This window comes from Petaurus breviceps, unplaced genomic scaffold (assembly GCF_028583685.1).
Source record: "Petaurus breviceps papuanus isolate PSGF00001 unplaced genomic scaffold, PetGlider_PUasm1.0 90823, whole genome shotgun sequence".
Lineage (NCBI taxonomy): Eukaryota > Metazoa > Chordata > Mammalia > Diprotodontia > Petauridae > Petaurus > Petaurus breviceps.
This window is the reverse complement of record NW_027187352.1, coordinates 19,012,946-19,036,990: the sequence shown is the minus strand read 5'-3', so window position 1 is coordinate 19,036,990 and position 24,045 is coordinate 19,012,946. Positions and strand designations below refer to the sequence as shown.

General features: G+C 39.8%; 1 protein-coding gene across 5 annotated transcripts; it reads left to right on the top strand.

Annotated features, from left to right (window-relative positions):
* The first annotated feature begins 15,309 nt into the window (after nucleotides 1–15,309).
* On the top strand, nucleotides 15,310–23,598 carry CREBZF (CREB/ATF bZIP transcription factor). 5 transcript variants are annotated; one of them, XR_011165028.1, is made up of 4 exons: nucleotides 15,310–17,496; nucleotides 17,704–17,781; nucleotides 18,923–18,991; nucleotides 20,820–23,598. XR_011165028.1 is itself a non-coding variant. In XM_069070995.1 (2 exons), exons 1-2 carry the CDS (start codon nucleotides 16,337–16,339, stop codon nucleotides 17,717–17,719), a joined length of 1,176 nt encoding a protein of 391 aa, XP_068927096.1. In that variant the 5' UTR covers nucleotides 15,310–16,336; the 3' UTR covers nucleotides 17,720–20,783. The 5 variants fall into 5 exon arrangements, 1 of the variants encoding a protein (XP_068927096.1); XR_011165027.1 differs by having other exon boundaries at nucleotides 17,704–18,991; XR_011165026.1 differs by lacking the exon at nucleotides 20,820–23,598 and having other exon boundaries at nucleotides 18,923–20,783.
* Nucleotides 23,599–24,045: the final 447 nt, after the last annotated feature.

Genomic DNA, 24,045 nt, shown 5'->3' with positions numbered 1-24,045 from the left:
CTCCAATCCATCCTATATACTTGACCTTTAATGATCATTAAGGACAGCTAGGTAGCACAATGGATAGAATGCCAGACCTGGAGTCAAGACCTGACTTCAAATCTGGCTTCAGATACTCACTAGCTGACCCTGGGTAAGTTACTTAGCTCAGTTTGACTCAGTTTCCTCATGTGTAAAATAAGCTGGAGAAGGGAATGGCAAACCAGTTCAGTATCTTTGCCAAGAAAACCTCAAAAGGGATCACAAAAGAGTTGAGCACTGGGGCGGCTAGGTGGCGCAGTGAATAGAGCATGGGCCCTGGAGTCAGGAGGATCTGAGTTCAGATTTGGCCTCAGACACTTAACACACACAAAAAACTAGCTGTGTGACTTTGGGCAAGTCACTGAACCCCAACTGCCCTACCTTCCCCCCTCCAAAAAGCAACAACAACAACAAAAAGGAGTTGAGCACAACTGAAATGACTAAACAACAACAAATAATGTCCATTAATATCAAATAAACATAGGAAGGATTAGAACCTCACATAAAAGGCTAATCATTCAACAACACAGAACCATAGACAGTGCAGTTCAGTGGTCTGAGTGCTGAATTTGACATCAGGAAGGTCCCATTAGTACCTTGGGAACCTAAAATATTAGCTGTATGGTGCTGAATAAGTTGCTCAACCTCTATCTCAGTCTTTTCATCTGTAAGATGGGGACAATGACTGTGTAGCACTTCACAAGGTTGTTGGGTGAATCAAATGAGAAAATGCCTGGAAAACACTTTGCTAGCCTTGAAATATTATATGAATGACAGTTATGACTAACCAGCCAATGAACAGAAAACAAGCCAGGCATTTTCTATGAACTCTCCATGTCTACTTTCTGGGCCCCCTTGAAGTTCTGTTATTTCTGGCTTCATTTTCCTTTTTTAATGTATAATTTTAGTTTATATGCTTTTAGACCTGATTCTAGTTCTATCATTCTCACACTGCTTTACCAGAATCAGACCTTTCTGTATTTTCTTGTATTTGTAAGTCTTGTTTTTTTTTTTAAATTATATGACATTCACACATTATAATTTATTCAATCATTCTCTAGTCATTGGACAGGTAGGTTTCTTTTTTGTATTACTAATAAATAGAATGAATGGATATTTTTATATGCCATGAACATTTTGGAACTAATTTCTTTTTCTCCCTTTTCATGATATCTTTAGGATTAAATATTTTAGTAAAGAAATTGCTGGGTTAAAAAAATGATCATTTTAAAAAATTACATATTTTTAAATTACATTATAAGCTTTTTAAATTATATTATAAGCTTTCACAGCATGGCACAATGGAAAAGAGTTTTGGATTTGGAACTGGAGAATCTGGGTTTGAATCATGCTTCTGTGACTGTAGGCAAGTCACTTAATCTCTCTGGCCTCAGTTTTTCCATGAGTAGGAAGTGCTAAATTAAGGGATGGTAGCTTATGATATGCCTTTCAACTCTAGATCTAAGAGAATGTTTACATCAACCTACAATTTTCACCAACAATTTCTCAGAAGGCCTTTTTCCCAAGTCACACGTAATATTTTATCATTTCTTAAAATTTCTGTTTGCTATTCTAGTGGGCCCTGATTCTACTGGTACATTGATATTCTCTGGGTATGCTTTTCTTTGACTTTCATGTGATTATTAACAGTTTATGCTATGTTCTTTAAAAATTCTCTCTTCATATTCTTTGAACATTGATTCTCTGGAGAGTGTGTCTAAACCCCACACCAGGAAGAAAAAGAGAGACTCTCTAAGTCCTTGGAGAGCGAGAAAGTAAAGAGAGGAGAAAGATGAGATCAGAGAGTTCTGGGAATAAAAAGGAGGGAGAGGAGAGAGATACAGAGAGAGATAGAATGAAAGTGAGAGAAAGAAAAGAGAGAGGGAGAGAAAGGGGGTCAAGAGGAGGAGGGAGAGAAAAAAGAGAGTAGAAAGGAGAGAGGAGGGAGGAAGAAAGAGAATATTTTTTTGAAAATTAAACTAGAGAGCATAAACATCAGTTTCTCCTAAGGGAGACAGAGCAAGAATTCTTAGAGATCCTTTCCAAGTCAAAAAAAAAAAAAAAAGGTAAAACTCAAAATCACATTTCCTAAATTAAAACAAAACTTCTAGAAACAGAGAAAAAGAGGTAGAAAGGTTAAAATCTATCTATTTTTCAAACTGCAGAATATATCTTTTCACCAGGTTAATCCTAGGATGATGAATTTTTCTGGCCACAGGAACTCTGAGACCAAATGATAGAGGAGCTGAAGTCTATTAGGGAAGGGTGCAGTCATGTTGATAAAATTACAGGTCCTTTAAGTATTGGATCAGAAGCAGAATCCATAGATAGCATTGCCACTCACTCCTTTTCCATGGTGAGTATGTACTAGAAAGGGTTCTTTGTTCTATTGTGTCTCTTTTTGTTCCTGTTTGACCTTGTAAAGATTTGTTCCTTTTCAATTTTACACAAGTTAGCTAGCTCACAAAAGATCATTCATTGTAGAGACAGCACTCAGGTATTTTTGGGCTGTTTAACAATTTTATCAATGACTGGGTATAATGGCATAGATGATAATCCTCATCAGATTTTTAGCCACAAAAACTGTAAGAGAGAGCTAATCCATTGGATTACAGCTTTAGGATTATAAAAGATTTTGAGAAGCTAGAACATTGGGTTGAATCCAATGGGATGAAATTTACTAGGGATAAATGTAAATTGTACTTGAGGGTTTTTTAAAAACTTAGCTCATAAGTATGAGATGGGAGAAGTATAACTGAATAGTAATGTTTTTAAAAGATATAGAGGTTTTGCTGTTGTTCTTCACTCATTTTTTCAGTTGTGTCTAACTCTTCGTGACCCTAATTGGGGTTTTCTTGGCAGAGATACTAGAATAATTTCCTATTTCCTTCTCCAGCTCATTTTATGGATGATAAAACTGAGGCAAACAAGGTTAAGTGACTTGCCTAGGGTCACCCAGTTAGTAAATGTACCCGTGTTTCCCCGATAATAAGACACTGTCTTATCAATTTTTTGGACAGAAAAACACCAGAGAGCTTATTTTCAGGGGAGGGCTTATTTTAATGAACATTGACAGCAATTTTAATAAACAGGTAAATGTGAACAAAAAAATGTACCTTTATTCAATAAGCAAATCACTGGGGAAGAACAGGATGACGCGCTCATTGCTGCAGCTCTGATTGGGTGCAGCTCGGAGCGTGGCGTACGTTTCACGGCGGTGGGGAGGGGGGGAGATGGTGCATACAGAGGGTACCGTAATGTAGCGTGTAGCGCAGGGGATCACTTTCACTACAGTAGCAATCTCAATAGGGCTTATTTTCGGGGGAGGGCTTATTTTAGAGGAATCTTACACAGTAAGGGGAGGGCTTATTTTCGGGATAGGTCTTATTATCGGGAAAACACGGGTATGAGGCATATTTGAATAAAGGTCTTTCCTGCCTCCAGGCCATGGCACTCTATCCACCTAGCGGCTTACCACCTAGCTGCCCCGAGGTATTTTAGGGGGCTATAATCTTAATATAAATCAGCCAAACGATGTGGCATCCAAAAATGCTGATAATAGATAAACTGAGAGTTTCTGGGAATAAGGAAACAATAGTTTTGCTTTCTTGTGTCCACATTAGACCACATTGAAACTATTGTGTTCAGCTCTGGGTGATACAGTTTAAGAAAGGACTTTAATGAGCTGCAGAGTACCCAGAGGAGGCAACCAAGATGGAAAAAGGGTTTTGAGCCTATGTCATATGAAAACGAGAAATAGCTGGGGATATTTAGGTAGGAAAAGAAAAGACTCAAGGGGAATATGGCAGCGATTTTAAAAGAATTTGAAGGGTTGCCACCCGTGGAAAAAGTATTACATTTGTTCATTTAAGAAGGCAGGACTAGGAAAATTGGGTGGGAACTATATTGGAAAAATTTATACTGAATGTAAGAAAAACTTCCTAACGCTCAGAGCTATCCAAAAGTGAAATGAATGGAAGGTCTTGGGAGATAATCAGTTTTTCTCATATTGGAGGTTTTCCAACAAAGATTGCATGGCTATTTGGGTGTGGGCATGTGTTGGACTGAATGGCCTTTCAGCTCTGTGAGTCAGTGAATTTTGTAGGGAAGGGAACAATAGCTTGTGGGAACACTTTTGTCATCTTTGTTGTGTCAGGTCTCAGTCAGGGAATTAATTACACTTGGATTATTTATGGTTTTGTTGGAGCTAGTTTCTCTTAATCCAAGGGTACAGTTTGGTACCAGAACTGTCAGTTTATTCGCTGTCTTCATGCCATCCCTAGGGGCCTATGGAGCCTGCCCCTTTCCACCAAGTGGGGTGTTTCAAGGGAAGAGAACAATGAGGCTTTCAGAAAGGTCTTACCTGACACCTTCACACAGTCCCTCCTCTGTCCTTCTTATAGTCCCCATATATTTACAAATGGGGCCAGTTTCAATATTCAGATTGCCTCTCTAGACTCTTACTCTGTCTTAGGTATTTTTCCATGAGCATTTCAGTAAACATCAAGATAGTAGAGCAAACTATATATAGAATATCAATAACTTTTTTTAAATAAGAAAAATCACAGCCTCTGTATCTTTTATAATCAAGAAGAAAAGAGAAAGAAAGTTAAAAAAAACAGACTACATGAGGCATTTTGGGGGGTAAGGAGATTAAGTGGTGAAGAGGAATAGAAATTGCTTATTGAAAATGAAAACTCCCTCTGAGTTTTCTACCTCAAAGTTCTGTGCAGCTGAATCCTACAACAATATTCATAAAGAAAAGTGACTCAAGGGGGTTGGCACTCAACATACCCTATATCTAATCCTCTTGTCCTTTCCCAGAAAAATTTCAGGGGAAATATATATCTTCTGAAAGGTTAACCCTTTGAAATATTTTCTGAAACAATTAATAAAAATATTCTAGGTACTATATTCTATGTTCTACAGGACAGACAGGTGGATAGAGTGCTGGGCCTGCAGTTATGAAGACTCATCTTCTGAGTTCAAATCTGGCCTCAGATACCTACTAGCTGTGTGACCCTGGGCAAGTCACTTAACCCTGTCTGCCTTAGTTTCCTTATCTGTAAAATGAGCTGAAGAAGGAAATGGCCAAATCATTCCAGTACCTTTGCCAAGAAAACCCCAAATAGGGTCACAAAGAGCCAGACACAATTGAAACAACTCAACAACAACAATTCTATGTGCTGGGCATATAAAAATAGAAATGAAATAGGCCCTGTTCTAAAGAAGCCTACATTCTTTCCAAGGAAATGATATGCTCACATATAGGCAAAGTCAAAGCATATAGGAAGTAACTGCAAAGTAATTTTATTTTGGAAAAGGAAGTTTAAGGAATTCATGAAAAAGCTTTTGTAAGAGATGTGACTTGAATTGGGTTTTGAAGAGAACATGCAAATTCTTAGGGCAAAATTGAGGAGAACATAGAAGACACCTGTGGAAGCCTACAGAGGGCAGATGTAATGTCCTATATGAAGAACAACAGGTAATCCATTTGGAACATGAGTGTATGAAGGGGGATAATATATGATAAACCTGAAGAGGAAGCCTTGAGCCAGATTGTGAAGGGCTTTAATGCCAAAATGAGGAGTAGAGATAGTAGGGAGCCACTGAGATTTGTGATCAGAGGAATGACCAGGTCAGTTCAGTGTTTTCAGAATATGACTTTGCAAGCTGTGTGGGGGATGGATTGGAGAAAGGAAGGACGTGAGGCTGGGAGACAAACTTATGTGGTTGTTCAATCATTCTTTGAGGCTTATTTGACCCTTCATAACCCTACTGGGGGTTTTCTTGGCAGAGATACTGGAATGGTTTGCCATTCCCTTCTCTAGCTCATTTTACAGATGAGGAAACTGAGGCAAATAGGGTTCAATGACTTGTCCAGGGTCACACAGCCAGTAGGTGTCTGAGGCCATAGAGTGGGACACAACTAAAATGACTGAACAACAATGACAACAAACATCACTCTCTCCCCAGGTACTCTCAGGGATGATCACATATCAGATCTCATCATCATCTGAAATCGGATTTCTTTTGTGATTCTGAATCCTGATATTCCCTCATTATCATCACCAGTCCTTCCACTGGCTCTGCCTCTGTCCAGACTGATTCTTCATGTTTAGAGACTTCCATAGAGCCAATGATGACCCCCTCAAACATTCTTCCAGCTTGTGAAGTTTTGCAATTTCCATGGCCTTTTCCATGGAACTTTTGTTCCTCCTGTGTCATACAGAAGGATGATAGCACCCTTGATCTCACCATCACTACCCGCTGTTCTCCTTCTAAGATCTGGAACTCTGAGACTTTCCTCTCTGATCCTAGCCATCCATGCACCCATCTCACCCTCTGCCTTACTCTTTGAAAATGTATTCTTCATTTTCATTGTGATATCTAGACCTCCACCTATTCCTCTCATCCCAACCCCTTACCCCCTGCTCTGACCTCACTTCCTTTCCCTCCCTTTACAATCTTGATCATAGAGTTGTCTATTATCTTAATTAGTTACTATATCCTATGGGCTAATTATTTTGTCAGAGCTTCTATTTACCATCTGTGTTGTTAGGAAAATGTCTAGACAGCCAAGATGATAGGTTCCCAAAAGAAATGTGGCTGTATAAAAATAATTTTGATATGCCTGCTCAATTTAATCAGTATTTATTCAGTTCATTGTGATCTAATGGGTATCAGTGATTGTATTAGTGAGTTAAGTACAATAGGATTAAGTTTTTATTTAGTTAATGCTTTTAGAATGAGAGCCATGTGGGGTTACAGTTAATTAAGACACCACATATTGATGATGATTTTACTTCTAATTGATTTCTAGGATAGATTTACTACTGTATTAGGCCTGTTTGAAGGATATATAGTAACTTGTGTTAGGAATTTGCTGTATTAGCACTACTATGAATCCTTTGAGTGAACTATGCTCAAAAACCCAGTCTCCTTGCCTTGTTCTTGTCATAATGTTCTTTTAGCCTGTTGAAGGCCCCAAGATACTGCTGGCAAAGTCTTATGGTCTGTGAAAAGCCCCAGGATACTGTTGACAAAGTACTCGTGGTTGATGGATATCTCCCTTAATCAATCATAGGAGTTCCCCCATTTCTGAAGATGACCAATCATGAAGTGTAACGTCTCATTAGTGACCTCCCAAGGTCCATAAAAGAGTCATGTGAATGAGCAGAGGGATCCTTGACCACAAGGAAGGTCTTAGATCCAGTTGCTTAGGGACAACAGGTCTCTCTAATAAATTGATCATGCTCAGAGCTCTGCCTCAGTTGCCTTTTCTTGTGGATTGGATTTTTGTGGCCCACAACTTCATCAGTCCATGTTAATAGCAGACTATTAGCTATTTCTTGTTTGTTATCATCCATCTTGCATTCCACTTCAGATCTCTCCTATGTATAATACATATTTTAATGCTCCTGAATATTGTACATTTGTTGCTACAGGGGAAAAAAAAGCATATTTGTATATGTACTTTTCAGTTTCTAGGATTATAGAATCATAGAGTTAGAACTAGGAGAGACTTTAGAAGCCACCTGCTCTACCCTGCCATAGATAGGAGCCATTCAGGTTTCCTTTATAAATAAGAAAACTGAGGTCCCCAGAGATGGACCAGAGTGACTTGTCCAAAGCCAGAAAGTAAGTAGAAGAACTGGAATTTGAACCAAAGTCTTCTGATTTGGGACACTTAACTCATTCAATGATACCATGCCATACCCCTAAAATGAGTTGATTTTGAAAGGAAAAATTTTCAAAAGTATTAGTTTTATTTATTTATATAGTTTTATTCTACATTCTTTTGCATAGAACTACTACATCAACTATATAGTTAACATGAAGGCTTTTTTATAGAACACTTCCAACTCAAGTAGAGATTCATTTTCATTCTGATAGTTCTATTTATCTTTGTAATTATCATCATCATTCTCTTGATAAAAGTACAGTTGTAAGCCCCACTCAAATTCTGTACAAGCCAGATTTGAAGAGGAGACATCAGTCTATATTTGGCTCAATGTAGTAATAATATCAACATTACCCTCCCCCAAAACAAAACTTGGCAGCCTTCCTGATTTCCCTATTTTTGTCAGTGATATCATCATTCTCTTAGCCATTCAGACTCCAGATACTGGAATCATCTTTAACCCCTTCTTCCACCACACTCAGTGACTCACCAAATTCCTTCAGTTCTTCCTTTAAAACATTCATTCCTATTGGTACCACTATAGCCTAGACCATCTTTGACTCTTACCTATAGTACTGTGAAAGTCTTTTTAAACTAGTCTCCTGCCTTCAATTACTCTCCTTCAATTTTCCCTGGGCTTGTCTTCCAAATTAATCTTCCTTAAATTGCTTTTGTCATTTCAGAGAATTTCAGAGTTGGATGGGATGCCAGAGGCCATCTCGTCCAATTTGTGTCTAAATAGTATCTCTTCTAACTCACCATAAACAAATGCTCATGTCCCCTTCACTTGAAGAACCTCCAGTGATGATTTTGGGACAAAAAATTATCCACTAGCTGTTGAAGCAGGTTGGTCTACTTTAAGATAGTTCTAATTGTTAGAAATATTTTCTTTGCATCATGCCAAAATCTGTTTCCATGGAACCTCTAAGTATGGCTCCTGGTTTTGCCTTCTAAGACCAAGAAGAACATGTCTAATCCTTTTCCCACAAAAATGAAACAGTCTTTGTTCTCAAAGAACTTACATTCTCAGAGGGGATTGCAGCATGTAGACAGATGGTTATAATGCCCAACCCAGAGCAACCTCTCATTCTGAAAGTCTCCCCTTTGCCGATAAAGGGTACAAGTCATGAGAAGAGTGATGTGAGGAAGCAATGAGAGCAGAAGGTGCCCAGCTCAAGGTTGTGGAAGAGCAGGGCAATGGAAGATGCAGGACAATTTATCCTTGGCAGGGCTAGTTGCTGAGTTGCTCCATGATGGACAATACTCTCTGGTGACCATAGGGATTTTAGCACTTACTCAGCACTGCTGTCCAGTGGAGCATTTGCAAACCACCGAGGTGAACATAGGGACTTTCCAGGGACCAGATTCTTTTTGCTGTATAGAAGTGAATAAGTGGCCATCAATGCCACTTGGTGGTTAAGTAAATAACTAACACATATAGCAACACATTTATATGGCATGTGATTATTTACATAGCCCTTCCCTCATATCTACCCTCTGTAGTAAATAGGAGTAGAGTTATGAATTTTACAAGTAGGGAAACTGAGACTTAGGTTAAGCAACTTGTCAAAGGTCAGACAACTTGTAAATTTAATGGTGGAGTTAGAACTTGGCCCCACATGTTCTTACTCCCAGCCCGGTGCATAGCATAGTATTGCATAATTTTTAGATCAAGTGTACACCCATTGTATTTGCTTTTCTATTTTAAAAATAGAAACAGAGGTCAGGAAGATCGGGGTTCTAGTCCTCCCTCTGACTTGTAATGATGGTGTGACCCTATTTCACCTCTCCATGCTCTAGGCCAGTGGTATCAAACTCAAATAAAAAGGGGTCCATGAAACATCCATAAGGATTCCTCGGGGCCATATAGTCTCTTAGAAATCTGTCCATTATTTATTTATTTATTTCACTAAATATTTTCCTATTCTGTTCTAATCTGGTGCAGGGAGCCACATGTTTGTCTCCTCTGTCTAGGCAACTCTCTAAGACTGTGTGTTGTGAAGAAGGAGTTGGCCAAATGAATTTCCTCATATCAGTTTCCTATATCAGTGAGTTCCTTATATCAGTGAAATTACAGGACCAGATGCTATTCCCCCTATCTCCAAGGAGAATATTTGATCATAAAGCACATTTTAAAAAATTAATCAAACAAAAGAAACTAAAATTTAACTAAACTTAATTTTAAACAAATTAACAATTAAACATTAAGAATACAAATTTAAAAAATAAGACAAAAACCCAAACTCCTTTGGCAACATTTGGGTGTTCTCTGGATATAACTTAACATAACTCATACTTTAGCTACACCTCTAAATTTATTTCCCACTGTCCATACCTTTCACTTACATCTTTGCCTTTTACTAGAATGAAGTTCTTTTCTCCTTTTCACTCAATTAAATCCTATCTAACTACACAGCCAAAGTTTTGCCTTGAACTTGATAGCACAGTAGATAGATTTCTGTGCCTGAAGTCTGGAAGATCAGAGTTCAAATCTGGTTTCAGACACTTATTAGCTATGTAACCCTGGGCTTAACCTCTGCCTCAGTTCCCTTTTCTATAAAAGGGGGAAAATAATAGCACCTACCTCTCAAGTTGTTGTGAGGATCAAGTGAGATATTATATGTAAAAAAAAAAGGGGGGGGGGACTTAGCACAGTGCTTGGCTCATAGTAGGTGCTTAAAAAAAGCTTATTTCCTTCTTTTTTGTTTTTCTCCATGAAGCTTCCTGAACTGACTACCCATTGTAAGACCTAATAGCCAATTTCCCCTTTGGACTCAAAAGTACCTGATGTTTTCATTAATTTGTGGTATAGTGAAAAAAAGCCCTGAACCTGGAATTGGATGATGTGGGTTGGGATTCCTGGCTCTGTTCATTACTATCTGTGTAAGCATAGAGAAGTTCCTTTCCCTTTTCTGAGTCTCATCTTCCTGAGTTCAAATTTGTCCTCAAATACTTATTAATTGTGTGACCCTGGGCAAGTCACTTAATCCTGTTTGCCTCAGTTTCCTTATTTATAAAATGAGCTGGAGAAGAAAATGGCAAACCACTCCAATTTCTTTGCCAAGAAAACCCCAAATGTGGTCATGATGAGTTGGACATGACTGAAATAACTGGATAACACATCTATATTATAGATTTTTGAAGATTGTGAGAGAATGTTGTGAAATCACTTTGTAAATAACTATAACTGTAAAACTGATCTAGCTGCAAACTATAAAAGCACTATAAAAATGTAAAGTATTATCATGAATAATATAGTGTACTATACTTGTATATTTCAGATAAAAGCATCTCCTATATTGTTATTTTTTAGCTTTTCACGTTGAGTCCACAAGCATTTGTCAAGTATGTCCCTAAGTAGATTATAAGATCCCTAAAGGCAAAAACTATGTATTATGTGTGCGAGGTGACATATTCTATGCTATGTTATTAAAGCAGGCTTTAGGATGCTTGGAATATATTCCTAACTCCAATTTTTTTTCAATAAACATTTATCAAACATCAACTTTGTGCAGAGTATTATGTTAGAAGCTGAAGAAATAAAGATGAACAAAGACAGTACCTGCCCTCAAGGATGTGATGTAGATAAATGTGTATTATACCAGGGAAATAATCTATCCAAAGTGCTCTAGGAAAATTCTGTCGAAACTGCTTCATTTTTTCTTGCTCCCTCTCCTCCTTGGATAATCTTGATACTTCAGCTTTGGATGGTAACTCTTCTTTGATTACCTAGCTTCTTATCTTACTTTTGCTCACGCCTTGCCAAAAGTCCACCCTAGTTACTTCCTACTATTTGTTATCTCTATTGCTGCTGTCCTTTGCTGAGGAAGTCACACAACCACCTAGCTTAGCCCAGTACAAGTTTATGTTCATTTCAACTGGCTCCCTCACTGCTGCATGGCAGATCTTTTATTCTTCCTTGAGTAACTTGATGTCTTACTCCCTCATAGCAGCTGCTCCAAACTTTAAGCCACTTACATCATTCTTTCCCTCCTCTTTCTCAGCAGATCTTGCCTCCTAGTTTACTGAGGCTGTTCCACTTCTTCATTTCTCCTGTCCCATACCCCCAAATCCCTTGAATTATCAACTTCCTTTTCTTCAGTTCCTAACAGAAGTAGATCTTCTTGCCTAGGCCAACCTCTCTATTTATGTACCCTTGATCCCATCCTCTCCCATTTCCTCTGGGATTTTGTCACATTGATCATCCCTACCCTTTAATCCTCTCCCTATAACCAACCTTCAATTTTTATCTACTAGTTTCTTCCCTGATGTCTGCAAATAAGCCCAGATCTCTATTCTTAAAAGCAAATAAACCTTTATTTGATTCCCCCATCCTGGCAAGTCATTCTTTTATGTCTTCTTCATTTCGCAGTCTAACTCTTAGACAAAGCCACCTACCACTCATCATGTCTGCTTCCTCACCTCCAATTCACTTTTCAGCCCCTGGAAATCTGACTTCCTACCTTTCTGCTTGGATGAAATCACATTCTCTACTGTTACAAACAACCTCTGAAATGCTAAACCTGATGGCTTCTTCTCAGACTTGAACCCTAGCTGGGTTAGACTCAATGACTTCTAAAATCTCTCTCAGCTAGGAATCTATGATGCTAAGCTTCTGTGCCCACCAGTGCTTAGCAGATCTATATCTGGCATATAGCAGGCACTTAAATTCTTATTGACTGACAATGATCCCTTCCAACTGGATACTCTTTCCTTCCTCTGCTTTCCTTACAGTTCATTCTCTTGCTTCTTCTCCTTGTCTAACTTCTCTCAGCTGCTTTTGCTGGATCATGAACCATTCCCCACTCCTTAAATGTATCATTCAAGATTCTGTCCTTCTCTGTGCATACTTTCTCTTTACAAGCTCATTAACCCCTATGTCTTCAATTCTCATTTCTATCCAAGTGACTCTCAAATCTGTATATCTACCCTAATTTCTCTCAAACTAGATCTAGGCTTATGTCACCAAATACTAACTGGATTATCCTAGGTAGTAGGGATACTAAATATTCAAATGCAGCTGAGATCTCCTTAATTTTGGGGTATCCTCCAAAGAAGCAGACTGCCACCCATCTATGCCTGCTTATCTTGTTTGACTCTTACCCATATGCTCCAAGAAGTTTATCATGGGGGTCCAATATGTGTGGGTCTTCCTTAAATTTTCCTCCTGTTGCAAGAATATTAGTTGAGCACTTGGGATGCCTTCCTTATTCTCTGCGATTGCTACATGATTAGTTGATCTTTTTTACTCATGCATTTTCCTAATGACATGCTTTATTCCAATTCTTTGAAATTATTTGTTATAAGTTCTAGTCTCCTAACACTCACAACAAACCTCCCCATACTGTTCTCTCGGTAATATCCATTTGCAATTTCTGAAGAGACCATGGTGTTACATAAGATTAAAAAAAGTTCCTATCCTTAAGAAGCTTATGATCTACTTGGGTATACAAGCTGTAAGCAGGTAAATACAAGATATTTTGTGAAAGGAGAAAGTGCTAATAAAGAACTAGGAGAATTGGGAAAAGTATCCCATTGAAGGTGGCATCTGAGCTGAAACCTGAAGGAAGCTAAGGATTTTAAAAGATGATGGAGGTTGTCTGTTCCAGGAATAGGGGTCATCAAAAGCACATAGGCAGAACATGGAATGCCAAGTTGGGGTATAGTCAGTAGGACATTTTGACTGGAACATGATGTTCATGAAGATTAATTATATTAAATGTTAGGAAGGATAGGCTGGAGTCACATTTTAAAAGATGCCAAGCTGAGTTTATATTTTATATTAGAAGCAATAGGAAACCACTGAAGAGTCTTAAGAGTAACATGGTCTGGGGCAGCTAGGTGGCACAGTGAATAGAGCACTGGCTCTGGAGTCAGGAGGACCTGAGTTCAAATCACACCTCAGACAGTTAACACTTACTAGCTGTGTGACCTTGGGCAAGTCACTTAACCCCAATTGCCCTACCTTCCCCCCTCTAAAAAAGCAAAATCTAAAAAAAAAAAAAGAGTAATATGGTTAGACCTTTGCTTTTAGAAGATTGTTTTGGCAGCCAAGTGGTGGATGCGTTGGAGAGGGGATCATGTGGGAACAAGGAGTCCAGTGAGCAGGCTACTGAAATAGTCCCAGTGAGAGGTAGAGGTTGAATTGCAATGGCAATCTTGTGAATGGAAAAAAGGTGCAAGAGATATTAAGAAGAATTGACAAGATATGGCCACTGACTGGATGTGGGGTAGAAGGTGAGGACAGAATCAAGGATGAAACAAAGGCAGTGAACTCAGGTGACTGGAAGGATCATGGTGGCTTCAACAGAAATAGGGGCGCATGGAGCAGGTGTGGGTTTAGGGGGGAAGATGAGTTGTTCCGAAATGCCTGTAATGCGAATGTAAATTTTAAAGATCTTCCCTGCCCCTAGGCTAAAGTGCACCTGAAGCCTGGGGTGGGAGGCTTGTTTTTCAGTAGATACTTTTTGATTGGCCAGTGAGTCAATAAGGTTGTTACATTCTCTGAGCCAGGAGAAGGCTATATAAGCCCTGATGTGAGGCTTTGTTTTGGGGGCTCACTTTGAGAAGTGTTCTGTGATTTGATATAGATTCTGGGAAGCCGTTGTCCAGGGCCCTCCCCCCCCCTTTGAAAAACCCAGATGTGGAAACCCAGATGTTGACTGGGTATGGATGTAATGGTTGGACAGTTTGGAAATCTGTCTACTTGATCTGTTTCTGTCTTGATAATTCTGCCTGTATACTTTGAGGTTCGGGGTGCTGACCTTTTCTCCTGAACAAGGTAAATGATATATGTCTGACTGATTAAAGTAAGCTTGTTAACCCATTTTGAGTTGCTTTCCTTTAACAAAGCAGATCCAAGAACCGGTGTTGCTAGCAGCCACCCTGGGAACGCTGGGGTGCTTGCCGATACAATGCCTTAGGAACGTCAAGGTGAGGTCCAGAAGGCATTTGGTGATTTGGAATTAGAGTTCTGGACAAGGATTAAGGTTAGATACATAGCTATGAGAATGGCCTTCATGAGTCAAACTTGTCAGCCTGGCACTTAAGCCCCCTGCCCAGGCCCACCTACTTTTCTAGTCTTAGTATTCTCCTTAACACACTCTTCTTTCTAATCATATGGGTTTGTTAGCTGCTTCATATGAATGACATTCCACTGTTCATCTCAGACTTTATGCCCAAACTGTTTCCTAGGCCTGGAATGCATCCCCTCCACTGTCTTACTCCTAGAATCCATACCTTGCAGGCATGGGAGTCAGCTCCTGCAGAAGCACTGAGATAAGTGATACAGTGTCCACACAGGGAACAGCTAGTAAACCCTTATTCTTGGAGAGTGTGTCAAAGGGAATATGACTGGAAAAAGGTAAGTGCCATCTCTTAAGAATGACGACCCCTATCATTTATATGAAAAAGTTATCATTTGTGGGGGCGGCTGGGTGGCACAGTGAATAGAGGACTGGCCCTGGAGTCAGGAGGACCTGAGTACAAATCCAGCCTCAGACACTTAACACTTACTAGCCGTGAGACCTTGGGCAAGTCACTTAACCCCGATTGCCCTGCCCTCCCCCCTCCAAAAAAAAAGGCAAAAAAAAGGTTATCATTTATGTAGTACTTTATGTATGGTATCTCATTTTATCCTCACAACAACCCTGGGAAAGACAGGTACTATTATTATCCCTATTTATCAGACGAGGAAACTGTGGCAAGAGGAAGTTGAATGACCTGTCCAAGGTTACATAGGTAGTGGGTAGATTCTGAACTCCCGTCTTCCTGACTCCGACTCCAGAGTTCTCTCCACTGTGTCACCCAGCTGCCTTATCTTCCTATTTCTTAGCACTCTGCGCCTCTTGAAATGTCTTTGTACAACTTTGTATACAGTTACTTGATTACCCTGAGTAATTTTCTCCCACTATCCCAACCCTCAGTAGACTGAGCGATCCTTGAGCTTGCAGGAACTGTTTTTATTGTGTCTTTGTGTCTCCAGCGTCTGGCACTCGGTGGGTATTTAATAAATGTTTGTTTTTGCTCAATCGGTGCCCAGCGGACTCTCGAACCCCCTGGAGGGGAGGAGATGCCTCCTAGAGAGTGATTCTAAAGGATGCATAAAGGGCGAAGCTTTCATTAATCAAGTATCTTATATAATTTGCAGGTCTGGGAAACAAAACAAAGCTCTCAGAGAGGTTGGGACTGCAGTACACAAAGGAGCGCGTGGTCTGGAAACAAAACAAAGCGGCCAGACGGAGGACGCCCTCTTAAAGGATCCTGCACACAAAGGAGTGCTGGGTCACTGCAAGAATTCTCCAGTCAGCCTTCTCTCCTCGCCGCCTCTCCCTGAAGTCTCGCGATGTCCAGCAGGAGGGAGGGGGGAGAGGACCAGCGAGAGTTGCTGACTTCCGGCTCGATCCAATCAGTCGTCGCCCGGGCTGTCCGGTCCAGCTCTCCGCGCTCCCCGGCTGCAGTGGTGCCCACCGTCTCCGGCTCCCCACCCCCCCGGTCTTTATCCTTTGCGTAGAGTCTCCGCGCTGCGGCTTCTGCGGCCCGCACCCTGGGGCCCGGGGCCCGCGCCACCTGCGGGGCCTGCACCGCGGGGTCGGGGGCGGCCCCGTCCCCGCCTCGGCCCCCTGGGACTCGATGAGGCACAGCCTGACGAAGCTGCTGGCGGCCTCGGGCAGCGGCTCCCCGGCCCGGAGCGGGAGCCCGGCGCCGGTGCCCTCCCCGGCCTCGGGCTGTCTGCGACCCCCGGGCCTGGCCCGGGCGGTGGCCGGGGAGGAGGGCGGCGGCGGCGGCGGCGGCGGCGAGGAGGAGGAGGAAGAAGGGGACGGGCCTCCGCGGCGGCAGGAGGGCGCCCCGGAGGCCGCGCCTGCTGAGGAGAAGATGGAGGAGGAGGAGGAGCCGCCCGCAGCCGCCGCCCGCTCCGAGGAGCCCGAGGACATGGACTTTCTGTCGGGCCTCGAGCTGGCCGACCTGCTGGACCCCCGGCAGCCCGACTGGGACTTGGAGCCGGGCCTCAGCTCGCCGGGGCCGCTGTCGTCGGGGGGCGGCTCGGACAGCGGCTGCCTGTGGCGCGGGGAAGACGACGACGAGATGGCGGCCGCGGCCGCCGAGATGCAGCGCTTTTCGGACCTGCTGCAGAGATTGGTGAACGGCGGCGGCGGCGGCTCGGGCTCGGGCTCCAGCGGGGGCGGCGGCAGCAGCAGCGGCGGCGGCGGCGGCGGCAGCAGCAGCAGCAGCTCCGGGGCCTGCGGCGGCGGCGGCTCCGGCGGGGCTGGCGAGCGGAGGCGGAGGAGGAACCCCGGAGCGGGAGGCGACGGCGGCGGCGGCGGCGGTGGCGGCCACGGCCCGGCGGCGGCCAAGAGCCCCCGCAAAGCGGCCGCCGCCGCGGCCCGGCTCAACCGGCTGAAGAAGAAGGAGTACGTGATGGGGCTGGAGAGCCGCGTCCGGGGCCTGGCCGCCGAGAACCAGGAGCTGCGGGCCGAGAACCGGGAGCTGGGCAAGCGCGTGCAGGCACTGCAGGAGGAGAGCCGCTACTTGCGGGCCGTGCTTGCCAACGAAACGGGCCTGGCTCGGCTGTTGAGCCGGCTGAGCGGCGGGGGACTGCGACTCACCACCTCCCTCTTCAGGGACTCGCCCGCCGGGGACCACGACTATGCCCTGCCCCTGGGCGAGCGGCAGCAGGACGCTGCGGGGGACGAGGACCCTGCGGGAGGAGTGTGTCTGCACGTGGACAAGGACAAGGTGTCGGTGGAGTTCTGCTCGGCGTGTGCCAGGAAGGCCTCGTCTTCTCTTAAAATGTAGGGTCAAGTAACCTGCTCTTTATCCGTGTTTACCCCTTTCAGCTCCCTTACACCATGTAAAAACACGTTAGTGGGACATCTTCACTGGACACATTTCAGAGAAGAAAAGTAATAATGAATCATTAAGTGTTTAGCTAAAAGCATGAATGTGACACAGTAACCGACTCTTAATGATAACATGTGACTATTAAATTTCTCTGACAGTTTCTTTTTTAGGTGATTTCCTCCCTGCCAGGCTCCGTTGTAGGGGTTACAGAACAGTCGTACCCGCCTCACAACCTGGTAAGGATCCATCTCTTCCCGTAAAAGCTCATGCACTGCTGGTTAGTCTACTTTAATGGGCAAACATACACAATTGTTTGTATTGGGGGATTTAAAATAAAACAAAAAGCATAAAAAAAAAACCCCCACCTAATTTGGGCCCTGTCCACCCTGGAAACAGACTTGTGCTGGCCACTAGTGTGTTTAAGATGCTTCCTCTGATTGAAACAGCTGTTGACGTGTGTGCCCTTGTTCAAACTTACTTGTACCTAGCTGTTCTGTCCCCAGTGTGGACATGGCCTTCGATGACATCGTTCCAACTGTGCAGTGAAACCTGCTTATAGCCATACAGTTTGGACACAGTGAAAAAGGTGAAGTTGAATGGAAGTTCCAGTTGTACAAGGTGCAAATTGGAATTCCAGTTGGAGTGCAATTTTGCAGGGGTTGGCTATATGATTAAATTTTGTTGTACTTTTCAAACAGCTTTGAGTATTTGGGGCATGAACAAATATTCTGTAGTTCTAATTAGAGATGGTAAAATCTCTTGAATATTCAGGAATGCCTCTTAGTTTCCTATATAAGATATATAAACTTATACAGGCTCATTAGATTACAGAACTAAATATCAACGATAGAGAATTGGAAATAATATGCATACCAGACTCCTTTATTTAGTTAACAACCATTGAGAAGAGTAATAATGTTTAAATAAACTGTTTCCTTGAGGACCAGCACAGTGATTCAGTCACTGAATCTGAATGAGTTGTTGAATATCTTTATTTTGTTGTATTAAAATTTATAGGTTAAATTTGTGTCTGTACCATTAGAGATTTTAAAGATGGTTAAATGAATGAAAAAAATGTAAAGTGAGGTTTCACAAAGGATGAATTTTAGAACTCCAGATATAAAAATGAAGATATTTGTCTCCTTTTTAGTAGATGATACATTTTGGTGTTAACTAATCAGTGGGTTTAAAAACATTTCACACTTAGTAGAGAAGCTTTTTCCATAGCTGGGCCGCTTCTCTTATGTCTTTGAGTACACTAATCATTGTAGGGCTATAACGTACTTCAATGGGAGACTGATAGAAATTCTTTGTGAAACATCACTGTTTGATAAAGTATACGTGTATTTAGCATCCTTGTTTTTCTTTATGCTAAAGTGGATACAGCTGTTGGGGCAGAAGAGACGGGACCAGCTGCTGGCCACATTTCCTGCTTTATTTTAAAAGGTAGTATAAGAAATGAGGAAAAAAGAGGTAATATCAGGGCTTCTGCTGTCTTTTTATTTTAAAATTGTGCATAAATTGAAAAGTTAATTCCAGCAGTCCAAAGATGTAGTTAACTTTCATTTAACATGTTTTTGTTTTGTAAATGGAATCCTTTTTTGCACAACTGTAAATGTTTTGTTGCTGGAGATAAGGTATTTGAGACTTAATATTGGTCTCTGGTTTGCAATTCTGCATCACAACATATTTTGTAAAATCATCTACTGCACTTGAGCATGAATGGGCAATAGCTACACTTACAACACGAAGTGATGAATCTGCTTATACCTAAGAGCAGGATTAAGTCCCCAAAATGCAACTGCATGGATTTTTAGTGCCTACTGAATCATACATATATAAACCAAAATTAGTTGGAAAATTATTTGAAACAGTGACTAACTTGTGATATCTTTATGGAATATGTTAAATGTAGCTTTGAAACAGAAGCCTTGAATTGGAATTTTAACTAACAATACTTGAATATTTTGTATATATTTCTTTGTATATAATTTTGTGCAGTACCAATGACAATAAGAATATGGTGTCATAATAAAACCAGGTTTGTTGATCTTTCAGTTATGGGCTCAAAGAATTTGTTCATCTTTATCCTTACCTTAATATTGGAAAGAAACAGGAATGGAAATCAGGAAAATGTTTGTTAGAGTTGGCTCTGGGTCTTAAGCAGTTAAGGGTTCTGGAAATAGTAAGTGTGGTGTTTTTTCTAACAACACTACATCCTCTTGTTGACATCAATATAATTCTTGAATTAATTGAGGTTTGGGGCTGGAGGAATGCAGGAGAAACATTAATTAAAGCTTTCAGACTTGGAATGCTGTTTGTTTAGAATCACCACACCACTGGAAGTTTTGCTTTGCAAAAATGTCATTTTACAAATGACAGTATTTGGAAATAGTTTTACAAAAAATTTTAAATGTGGAAAAAGTTGAAGATACTTTTAAAAGCTGCTTATTTTAGGTTCCTTGTGTTCTATTAACTGTCCCTTACTAGTTTCCATTTCATTCCTTTTTCCTGATTTTGATGACTAAGTGTTTTTGTGTCATTTATTACATCAACTTCATGTTCTTGTTTTCACATGGTAATCACTTGTTTTTTAGAACCAGCAAAGGTGTTAGTAAATATGGTCATATTTATATGTAAACACATTTTACTATAAATGTTTGGGCTTCTTAAACTAAGAACAAACTGATTACTTTCAATGTGTAGTGAGTAGAATACCCTAACACATGTCCCCTCTTCTTGTTGTTAATTAAAACAGTTATGATTATTAATATAAAGCTGTTGTCTTACTTTTTCTATAAGGCTGTGCTCTGAAGGAGTAGTGTTTGGATTCAAAAAGGCATTTTGGAGTACAATAATATTGATTTGGGAAATAAGTTAACAGTCTGATTTTGTTGTGAAATAATTTAACATTTTGGGATAAAGGAACTTTTTCTTGATGTTTAGGATTTTCAGTTTCCTACATTTTACATAGTAAAGTGATGCAGTACCTTAGTATAAATGGATGTTTTTCTATTAAAAGAAAGTAAAAACTCTAATCAATGCTCAGCTTTTAAAATTTATCTTAGTGAGACAAGCATGCAAATATTAAATGAATTATAAGAAGACATTGCTTTACATGTACAACTCCATCACCAAATTAAAAAAAAAAATCTTTGTTAAAACCTAGTCAGGTGAAATCTCATGTGTAATCAAACCAACTTGTTAAGATATTTTGAATTAAATGTGCATTCTATAATCATTGAATTAATCTCTCTTTCTTCTCTTTAAACAGCTTAGCAGTGTCTGCAAAAACGAATCTTTTCCTACAACCTGTAACTGACTGGACTGATGGTAACAAAGTAGTTGTGGGAGCCATATCGGTCACAAATTTTGGCATCTGCTGAAAAATGAATGCCATTTCAAGCCCCCAAATTACTTCTATACTGATTTCACTTTCCTGAAGTGGAGATTTGAAAAGATTCTCTGGAATCCTTGAAAGACTTAATAGAAACACATGAGACTAATGGGTTAATTTTTGGATAAAATTATTCTTGTCTTTCAGAGGAGTCATAATTCAGTTCTTTGCAGTACCCCTTAAAATTGGAACTGCCCCTTGGACAAGAGAATTATATATTAATATCTAGTACTTTTCAGTTTCTTTAGCAAGGAACATAGATTAGTGAATTACATTTCACTAAATAGAATTAAATTAACAGGCCATCAATGGTTCTAAGGTGTACATAATTTGTGCTCACTTAACTGTATGTAACATGGCAGATTTTATGAAGCTGATGCATTAACTTTGCTGAACTTAGTAAAATAATTAATGCAAAGTTCAGTATTTGAAGTGCAGTCCTTTTGTAGATATTAAATTGTTTTGTTTTCATATTCACGGAGGAATTTTGATTGGTATGATGTGTGGGATGATCTTATATAACAAGTTACACAGGCAAGAAATAATGGATTTTTTTTCCTACTATGATTAATTTGACAATGTTGGGAATAATTTGAAGTTTCTGATAACTCTTGTATTAGTTTTTACTCATATTTTCTTGTCATATGATCTATTGTTATGTTATGGCTTGAGCATTCTGGATTTTAGAAGTGACTTTTTTGTAGCAAATAGTTTTATGCCACATACATATTTCCAGCTTATGACATGTGAAGCTTCCTAGGACTCTGGATTTCAATAAGTTTTACTTGTTAGTCATCTTCCTCTCCACTCACCCACAATCTTTGGGACTAATGTTAATAAGAATATGTTCTAATTTCAAGTCAGTCAGATTCTGTCTTACTGGATCTCTCTGGAGTTACAGCATAAATATGGAAGGATTCAGAGGATAAGTTCATGTTCTATATCAAGATTAAATACAATAAATGCATATTTATTGAAGGAAGCTGTCGAAATAATTTAAATCTGCTTTAGCTCATTCCTTTTTTAGTAGCAGTGAGGAGTCTTACCAGAAATTAGTCGGATGCCTAGGGAATTCTGAGGAGCATTTCTAGCTGTATTTTGTTATGGTGTTGATAAAGCAGAACCATCACTTGGCCATTATTCATGGAGTTACGGATTTCTTTTATGGCAAAACACTGGCATAGTCCCTTCTGGTGACTTAGAGAATTCTTTTTGTCAGGCTACCATATAAAACACTGATAATTAGGAGTTGTGCAGTTCACTATTTTAGAGGTTGCTGCTAACTAACACCTTCTTGATGTGTAGTACAGAATTTTATAGTTACAGGACCTTAGAGATCTTGGGAACTGACTTAACTATGAATCAGTAATAAAAATTTTTAAACAGCATTTCTTCCCAGGCCCATTGTGGATCTGAAGTTTGAAGAATCTTTAAAAATTTGTCATATATCAACTCCCTTGTTTTTATGCCTCAAAGTACACTGATATATACTTTAAAATAAACAATGTATTCAGAAGGTATTTAAGGATCCTTCAGTACTTTAAGGAGAGCTATATGAGTATTACTTATTGATGAACAATACTGTGAAAAAGTGATCTGGTTATTTACATTTTGGATAAATTGGGTTTTGCTATTTATACATCCTTTTTCCCCCCCTTTGATGTAATCTCTTAAATTGCTGCCACCTGTAGGATTTCTCTGAGCTGGAATTTTTGTTCAACACTATAGCTCTTTTCCACACTGGGAAGTATTTTTAAATAATTCGTTATTAAGTTTGAGCAGACAGAGAACTAAGTATATATAATTGACAAAATATTTTCTGTTTTATTTTTAACTTAGATTTTTTTGTTGACTCTTGATAATTGTGATGAAAACCAGTTGAAAATATACTCTAGCCTCTGGGTGTGTTTTGAAGAATATAAGGTGTAAATTTCAATTAAATCATATTTGGGCTCATTAATGTTTTATCTAATTGCAGTGTGCAAATTATTAGTAGCCTCAAAGCAAAAAGACAGTTTCTGCTAAGCTGTTTCACTTGTAGATATTGCATCTTTCCCTGGCTTTTAGAATTTAGTAATACTTGGGTTGTGAAGCTAGTATATTATGGTAATTAAGAGTATAACACAATTTGATCTTTTTGGTGGAGGCAGCAGTAATTTTCATACCACTAATTGTAAAGTAATATTCTGTAAGAAACATCAGAGAATATTAGAATATAGATAACTATTTAAGAAATATGGAACATTGTAAGTGTTTAATGTGTAAATTAAAAAAAATGAATACAATTCAAAATACTAAAGTTTTAAACAACATTTACTTTATGTGAAACAGAAGTATATTTATGTAATTTAAATTCATTGAAACATTTATTGAGCACTGATTATGTGCAAGATATACTGTTGGGACTACAAAGGAGAGATGTAGTAAAGGTTTTTAAATAATTTGAATAGTTTTCAAGATCGTCTTAAATGATTTAACTGGTAGTTCTACCAGTTTCATACAGTTTGTCAATCCTGTTTTAGACTTTAAATAGTATTGTGCCTATGTTTTGAGAAAAAGTGCTGGGAAAAAAAAGGACTTTAAAGATATGGTTCATGGATTCTTGATTTGACCTTAATGTCATGGGAAAAAAAAGACAATAAAACTAAAAAACAAATTGGCTTTCAGTAATCTTAAAAAAAAAAAAAAACCCAAAACTTTCCCTTTAAAAAAAAAACAAATTATTCTGCATTTTTCTGACTTGGATATTTTTCCCTTTGCAAGATTTCCAATTTCTTTACCTCTTTGTATTTGAATGGTTTTGGAAAATTTTTTGAAAATGCTGCCTTCTGCAGGCATGGCAGCATCCCCTTGTGCTATCTTCCTTAATAATTTATATTAATGTTCTGTATTATCAGCATTAGTACAGAAGAAAATTTGAGCCTTATAGTAACCCCATGGATCATTACTGCAGTTATCCCTGTTTTGCAATAGTTTTGCAATATGCTGAGGGCCTAGAAAATTTAGTAACTCTGACCTTCAGTGGCAGGGTGGGGAATATATGCGATGTCCCTAGTAATGTGAATGTGATACTTTTCTGTGTCATGCAGCTTTATTAAGCAGA

Bases quoted from the DNA above. Each gene is read 5' to 3' on its own strand.
- CREBZF (XM_069070995.1), top strand. From the start codon at position 16,337: ATGAGGCACAGCCTGACGAAGCTGCTGGCGGCCTCGGGCAGCGGCTCC.